This window comes from Falco rusticolus, chromosome 5 (assembly GCF_015220075.1).
Source record: "Falco rusticolus isolate bFalRus1 chromosome 5, bFalRus1.pri, whole genome shotgun sequence".
Taxonomy (NCBI): Eukaryota; Metazoa; Chordata; class Aves; order Falconiformes; family Falconidae; genus Falco; species Falco rusticolus.
In genome coordinates, this window is record NC_051191.1 from 55,896,662 (window position 1) to 55,904,379 (window position 7,718).

The 7,718-nt window shown below is 58.7% G+C and overlaps 1 protein-coding gene across 1 annotated transcript; it reads left to right on the forward strand.

Moving 5' to 3' along the window:
• Positions 1–1,641: 1,641 nt before the first annotated feature.
• On the forward strand, positions 1,642–6,621 carry CHADL (chondroadherin like). Its single transcript, XM_037390580.1, has 5 exons — positions 1,642–1,741; positions 2,799–2,969; positions 3,054–4,715; positions 5,395–5,561; positions 5,897–6,621. Exons 2-5 carry the CDS (start codon positions 2,811–2,813, stop codon positions 6,114–6,116), a joined length of 2,208 nt encoding a protein of 735 aa, XP_037246477.1. The 5' UTR covers positions 1,642–1,741; positions 2,799–2,810; the 3' UTR covers positions 6,117–6,621.
• The last annotated feature ends 1,097 nt before the right edge of the window (positions 6,622–7,718 follow it).

Sequence of the window (7,718 nt, forward strand, 5' to 3'; positions counted from 1 at the left end):
CAAATGAACAGGCTGTCGGAGCCGGGGGGGAGGCTGGGGAAGGGGCAGGTACCGCACCTTGCCCTCCCCACAGTCACCCAGGCCACCAGCAGGGAGGTGTTGCTGCCCATGTGGTTGGCCAGGCAGGGGTGGGGGCTCCTGGCCGGGGAAGATGGGGGGATGTTGGGGGGGGGTGTCAGGCAGGGGGAGCCCAGCAGGCTGGACAGTGGCCAGAGTTGGGGTGGGGGTGGCTGCGGTGGTTCCAGTCAGCTGCGCGTGGGGTTGCTGCTGAGATGCGGAGTGGCCAGCAGTGGGGCAGAGGAGGTTGTAGCTCAGGTAGAGGTGGTCAACATTCTCTAGACCCCTGCGAGCACCTGGCCAGAGCTGCTCCACCCCACTGCCCCTTAGGCAGAGGGCAGCGATATCCAGCAGGTCTGGGAGGAAGCAGGCCTCCAGCACGCGGTGCTGCAAGGTCGTCTTAGTGGTGGCACGGGGACAGCGGTGCGCAGTAAGCACAGGCTGGCACTGGGGCAGTGGGTGCAGCACTGCTGGGCAGCCGGCGAGTAGCTCTGGGGGCACGAGGGCCGGTCACGCTGGTGGCATGCAGCAGGGGTAGGGTCAGACCGCCAGACAGAGCATGAGCGCTGGCCAGAGTGTGGCTGTAACGTGAAACGGGCACCTGGCCCTGGCCCTGGCCCTCCCCGAGGCCAGCCGTGACCCTGCAAACAGGTCCTGGTGCTCCGGTGCGAGCTCCTCAGCGTGACCCCTGCCAGCCCGAGGCAGATTCACCCTCTCTAGACCCAGCTCCCCGCACAGCAGAGGGGAGACGAGTGTGGGAGCCGGTGCCTCTGGGCTGCTGATTGCATGGGTGCGGGGGGGCCGTCACCCTGTGCCACGGGAGCAACGAGCACCCGGGAGGCTGCAGGGACAGAGGAGCCCAAGGCAGTGGCCGGGGAGGCTCATAGACCCCAGCCAGCATGTCCATTGCCCACAGGTGGCACTGGGATGGGATGGGACAGTTGGGACTGCAGAATAGGAGAAGGGCTTGAAGGGGTGAGAGACATCAAATCTCCCAAGTTTTTGTTACGCTGCAAATCTGCTCTTGTTCCCTGGGAGAGCAAAATGCAGAGCCAAAAAAGGGAAACTGTTGTTGGGAACAAATATGAAGGCCTCCATGTCCTTCTGCAAGCAAATGTTTCATACAGGCACTGCTACCCCTGGCCTCTTCAAAACAAGCAGAGAAGCAAAATGAGAAGGACGGCGAGCTGTAAAGGTGGCACAGCCCCTTTTGCTCAGGCTTACTGCCACCGTTGTGATTTTGGCTGGATGTCACCTTTCTGCCCTGCGCCTCCATAGCTCCTGTGACTTACAGAGCCAGGGAAGGAAAGACGGAGCCCAGGAAACGGTGAGTGCAAATCCCACATGGGCTCTGGCCGGGCTGGTGCTGTGACACGCCAGGCTTTGGCTCTCCAGTGCCGGTGCTCCCAGCCCCCTGCAAGGCGAGGGGGAGGCGATGTCTGGGTCACTGCCCTCTCTCCAGGGGTGGCTTACCCTTCCTTCCCCCCCCCCGCCCCTTCTCCTCCTCCTGCGTTTCTGGCTCTGTGCTGCTGGGAAAGCAACACAACGGGGCCCATTCAGCTCTTGCTTCTGCAAGGAGAGCAAACACCGGCGCAGGAGCTCGGCAGCCGCTGGACAGGGTGGGGGGGGCCGCTTTCCTCTCTCTCTTTGCCGCTTCTTGAGGTCCAGGTACCCCAGCCCACAGGTGTGTGACCCCCCAGATGCGTGGGAGGGGGTGGTGGGATGATGCCCAGCACATGGCAGTGCCCAGGCTCAGGGTGGGGTGGGGGCTGAGCTGGGGACATTGTGTTGGTGGCACTCACTGGTGGCTTTGCAGGAGTGAGGGGTTACCCCAGTGCGTGTGGGGGCTGAGGCAGGGCTGGCCGTAGTGGCAGCAGGAGGGCAGACTGGGGGCATGGGACCCCGGGTGGTGATGAGCTATGGTGGGCATGGGAATGGGCACCGTGGTGGCTCTGTGGGTTTGAGCCTTGCAGCCCCCACTGGTGCTGCTCCCCAGAGCTTACGGGGAGGTGTATCGGCCATGTCTGCAGCCTCACCAGCCCCTCTGTGCTTGCCGCAGCCGTGGCCCCTCTCTGGCACCTCCGCCCCAGGGGCTCACTCCTGCCTGGCCAAAATCAACCTGTCCTTCCTGCTGCTAAACTGTGGAGATCTAGTAAAAAAAAAAAACAAACAAACTACTTTGAATAGCTTGTTAGGGGGAAGTAAGGAGCGTGCAGGATGGGAGGCAGGAGGTGGTGGAGATGGGACATTTCCAATTGAATGAAAGGTGGCAGCTCGGGAAGCCAGCATGATTACATCCCCTGGGTGGCTATACTTGCTCACCTTACAAAAAAACATGCCTTGATTGTAGGAGGAATATTGAGATCTTGTACAGATCATGATGATTTTATGCTTGTGGTATACAAAGAAGAAAAGGGTGGGGGTGGGGGTATGTGTGTCTGTGTCTGTCTGCTCCAACACAGTTCCCCACGAATGACCCCATGCTCCTGCCAAGCCCCTTGTAGGTGCTCCCAAATGTCCCTCAGGGAGTTTAGTTAACCCAGGTAAAAGCTGTTTCCAAGTGGACACCTGCTACCTGTAATATTCACTTTTAATTCTAAATGAGCAAGAGATGGTGAGAACTGCCCCGCTAGGTTCCAGCATCGCCCCCCGGCACCCTGTGCCAGTAGGTGATGCTGCCAGGGGACACATGGGAGCCTGGCCCCTCTCCTGGACTCATTGCTCGCTCTCCCTGGCCGCAGGTGCCCTCTGCCATGAGGCTGTCCTGGGGGCTCCTCCTGCTGCTGGCAGCTCTGGCACTGGAGTGGATGGCTGCTGCCTGCTGCCCTGCACCCTGTGTCTGTGACAACCTCCACGCCCACGTCCTCTGCCTCAACGGGAGCCTGACGACCATCCCCACCACCATCCCACAGGTGGGCAAGGGGACGGGCAGGGGACAGGGGAAGGAGGCGGGGATGGCAACCCTAGGGTAACTCGGTGTTTTGTGTGACTGACAGCTCACCAAAAAACTAAACCTTCGAGGCAACAGTTTCATGGTCATCCCAGCAGGAGCCTTCCTTGCCACTCCGTACCTCACACACTTGGATCTGCAGCGTTGCAAGGTGGAGAGGCTGGAGGAAGGAGCTTTCCGGGGGCTGGGGAGGCTGGTCTACCTCAACCTGGCCTCCAACAGCATAGCAGTCCTCTACCAGGAATCCCTGGATGGACTGTCCTCACTCCAGCAGCTGATCCTGGAGGGCAACCGCATCGAGGAGATCCAGCCAGGTGCTTTTGGCCATCTAGGGTCCCTCATCGTCCTTGACCTCAGGGCAAATGCCTTGGTCTATCTCCCGGACATGGTCTTCCAGGGTCTGCAGGTCCTCAGATGGCTCCGGCTGTCCCACAACACCCTCCATGTGCTGGGCAGCGAGGCCTTCGCGGCTCTGCCCGCCCTGCGCAGGCTGAGCCTGGACCACAATGAGCTGCAGGCACTGCCTGGAGAGGCCCTGGCCAGGCTGGATGGGGCTACCTGGCTGGACCTGGGCCACAATCCCATCACCTATGTGGCCGAGGAGGCCCTGGCCATGGCCTCCCTGCAGCACCTCTTCCTGGACCATGCCTCCCTCCAGGACGTGGCACCTGACGCCTTTGCCCGCAGCCCCCAGCTGCGCACGCTGGACCTCCGTGAAAACCAGCTGCAGGGGCTGCCACCCCTGGCCGGGGCTGGGGGGCTGGTGAGGCTCAGCCTGGCTGGGAACCCCCTGCTCTGTTCCTGCCTCCTGCGCCCCTTCCGTGACTGGCTGGCGAGGTCACGGGTGCAGGCGGAGGGGGCCTGCGCCGCACCCCCTGCGCTCCGCGGCCGGCCCCTCAACTCCCTGAGGCCCCCCGAGATGAGATGCGGCCGCCCCCAGCCGCCCCCCAGCTCTGCCGTGCCGCTGGGGCAGCCCAGGGCAGCCGGCAGCGGGCAGTGCCCCCAGGGGTGCACCTGCTCCCCCGAGTTCCATCACGGGTCCTGTGAGAACAGGGACCTGCAGGAGATCCCCCGGGGCTTCCCCAGGGACACCCGCCTCCTCGACCTGCGCCGAAACGCCTTCGGGATGGTGCCACCGGGCGCCTTCCCTGGCCTGAAGGAGCTGGTGTCCCTCCACCTGCAGAGCTGTGGCATCGAGGCACTGCGCCCTGGGGCACTGCGGGGGCTGCAGAGCTTGGTCTACCTCTACCTCGCCAACAACCGCCTCTCCACCTTGGTGGCCACTGCCTTCGAGGGGGCCCCGCGACTTGCCTACCTTGACCTGGACCACAATGCCTTCACCAGCCTGCCCGCGGGCGCCTTCCAGCTCCTACCCAACCTCATCTCCCTCCACCTGCAGCACAATGCCATTGGGGAGCTGGCAGAGGGTGACCTGACTGGGGCAGGGGGCCTGCGCTGGCTCTACCTTGCTGGGAACGCCATCAGACACATCGCCCCCGCTGCCCTGGCTCCCACCAAGGTGCTGGAGAAGCTGCACCTGGAAGGAAACCACCTGGTAGAGGTGCCTACAGCAGCCCTGCGGGGCTTGCCCACCCTGAGCGAGCTGAAGCTGTCCCAAAACCCCATCAAGCAGCTGGGGGATGGCGTCTTCCTGCCGGTGGCCTCCAGCCTGCAGCATCTCTACCTGGACAACATGGGCCTGGAGCAGGTGCGTGTGGTTGGGAATCTCCAAGGGGCAGAGGCACTGCAGGGCACAGCCACAGGTCCCATTTTGGGCTGGTGGCCCCTATAGGGGCATCCAAGCAGATGTCCCCAAACTCCAGAGGCTTCAGGAGATACTCCGTAGCCTGGCTGGGATGAGAGGCTTCTTCAGGCTTGGCTGGAGCATTGCCTTCCTCCAACTTTGCACCCAGCTCCCCTGGGACAGGTTTACTCCCTCCAGTCCTTAAAGATGCCCAGTTTCAGTGGGGTCCAGACAGTCCTCCAAACCGCCTCCTTTCTCCAGCCTTGGCCAGATTTCTCCTCCTTTTATTATTATGGGCTGTCCTGCAGGACTTTCCACTGATATTACCCTGAGCATCTGCATCCTTTCAAGAAAGTGGTATTAGCAGTGCTCTCGTAAGGACTGTGTCTTAACAGTGTCCAGGGATCACTCTCAAGGCCTTCTGCAGGTCACCTTCTTTCTAAGAAGATCAAACGGGGTCCAGCGAGTCCCAGAATGTGACTGAAACGAAGTTAATTAACAGTCCCTGCCGTTTAAAACGGGTCTTTCACAGGGTTGCCAGGTTCAGGACAGGCTCTCAGCCCCCCAGGCTGATTAGCAGTGCAGGGACAGAGATTTTCTCCCATCGGGACCCCCACCCCGACTCACTCTGCCTTCATTGCAGATTTCCCCCGGTGCCTTTGCTGGCCTTGGTCCCAAGATCAGAAGCCTCTACCTGGAGAGCAACAAAATGAGCAACATCCCTGACATGCGCAACTTCACGGGACTGGAGATCCTCAACTTGAGGAATGTGCCTTTCCACTGCGACTGCCAGCTCCTTCCCCTGCGCAGGTGAGTGCTGCAAGGTGGGGGTACAGTGCCAGGGGACAGCTGGACCCTGCCACACCGGAGGCACAAGCCCGTGGCACGCTGGCCGTTATAGGTCTTCTCCCATGGTGGTGAGGTGGAGCATGCTCCTGTGTCAGGGGTGGAAGTAGCCTGGGCTTTCCTGGCGTAGGGAAAGCAGCCACAAGCTGGGGTGGGCAGATATTCAGGGGTCACCCAGGTGAGACCCTGAGCAACCTGGCCTGGCTTTGAGGTGACTCACGCCCACCCACAGACATGGAGTTTCACTTCTCCCTTTGTTCTGTCCTGTTCCTTTCCCTGATCTCCTGCCGCATTTCCAGGTGGATCGACAAACTCAACCTCCGTGTAGGGGCCACCTGTGGGTCCCCTGCAGAAGCCCAGGGGCTGAAGGTGAAGTTTTCCACCACTTTCCAAACCTGCCCTGGCTGGGGCCAAGGCAAGGCTGGGGGAGCCAGTCCTGACAAGGCTGCAAGCAAGCCCAGCAAGAAAAAGAGATCGGGAAAATCACCAGCCAGAGGCTTCAGGAAGAGCAGAGCTTAGGAAATGTACGTGGGACACAACAGGGCCATACCTGCAGTCTGGTGAGAGCAATTTTTCTAGACTTGTCCCCACCACAGCGACGTGGATATTGCATGAGGTGCAAAGGAGAGAGCCTGGTGCCACCGAAGCAATGCCAATTTGCCAAAGAGGCAGGGTTTGTTTTTGCAGGACACAAAGGAATGTTACCCTGGAAAGAACCGGTGCAAAAAGCTTCCGTAGTGTTTGCAGCATGCTTTGATGACTCAAACAACAAAGCCAAATGCTTGCTTTTTCTTCCCAAGGCTCCTTCCAGCCATGTGGAAAAGCTGGAATCCACGTTTGTTTTTGTTTTTAAGAGCGCTGTGCTTTTACACCTTCAGAAACCATTGAAGAACCCTGAGCAGGACTGCAAACAGCACCAGTGCAACATCATGCACTGGCTCAAATCTTAGAGCAGCAGTGAAAACACTGCCTGAATTCCTAGCAGCTCCTCAGAATTAAAACATGAGCAGATCAAAACCTTTCTAATTTCCTGCAAAATGTGATCAGTGGTCCGATCGGTGGAATGGGATCACAGATCCCCTAAGTGATCCCATATCATAAGCGGTGTGCTCAACCTGTTCCCCTATTCCCTATTTTAAAGTCAGAAGTTTGTTGAAATTGAGAAGGATTTAAAAGATAAACACTTCTAGCCGTTAAACTACCATGCAGGGCATGGAACATTTGTGCTGCTTTTTACAGCAAAAAGGCATTTGGAAATTATCATCCCATAAAGACAGGTGGCCCTACAAGCCCCAGCATTTGACAAGGCTGGGAAAAGGTAGCAGTCCAAGAGAGAGGGGGGGGAAAAAAAAAAAAAAAAAAAAAAAAAAAAGAGAAATGTGATGACTTTGCCACGAAACTGAGAACCTCCCACATTAAGGTATCTGTGACAAGCTGGTGGGAGGCAGAGCTGCCAGGACAGGCAAGCAGCCACGGGCCGGTGGGCAGGGAAGCTGTTACACGCCTTCGATAAAAATCACCCCCCACCCCCACCACACTCACCCCATCGCAGCTTCCCAAGGAGCCCAGGGCCCTCCCAGGAGGGCAGTTAGGGCCGGGCAGAGATGGCACTGCTCTCAGGCCTAGTTTGACACAGACACTCCACACTTTTTCCGCTTGTGTTTCATTGCTCCCCCATGGTCCTTTCTTCCCTCTCTGGCTAAAGGCTGTTTGCCTTTAGACGGGAAAAAAAGAGGAAGACTGTGTTAATTACTCAGAGTCTCTACCCTGTGTTTCCTAGACAGACAGCTTGCCAGCAGGTTTTTTTTTTTTTGTCTTAAACCACTGTGCAAAGCAGGAACTATTTTGGCACCACGAGCTCTCCCCTGTGAAGCTTGAGGGGAGCATGGCCAAGGCAGTGTCCTGGGCAGCCAACATTTCCCTGTGGGTTTGACAAGGCACTTGCCCTACGGCTGGCTGGGCCCCACCGTGGCACTGCCAGGCAGGGCACTTCCTCACCCGCAGAAAGTTCACAGGAACCTCCTACAGGAGATTTAAAATGTGTTTTTCATCACTGTTGTCATACTGACCTTTCTGATTTCTATCCCGAAGTTTGACGGCCAGTCTGGGGAAAGACAGGAA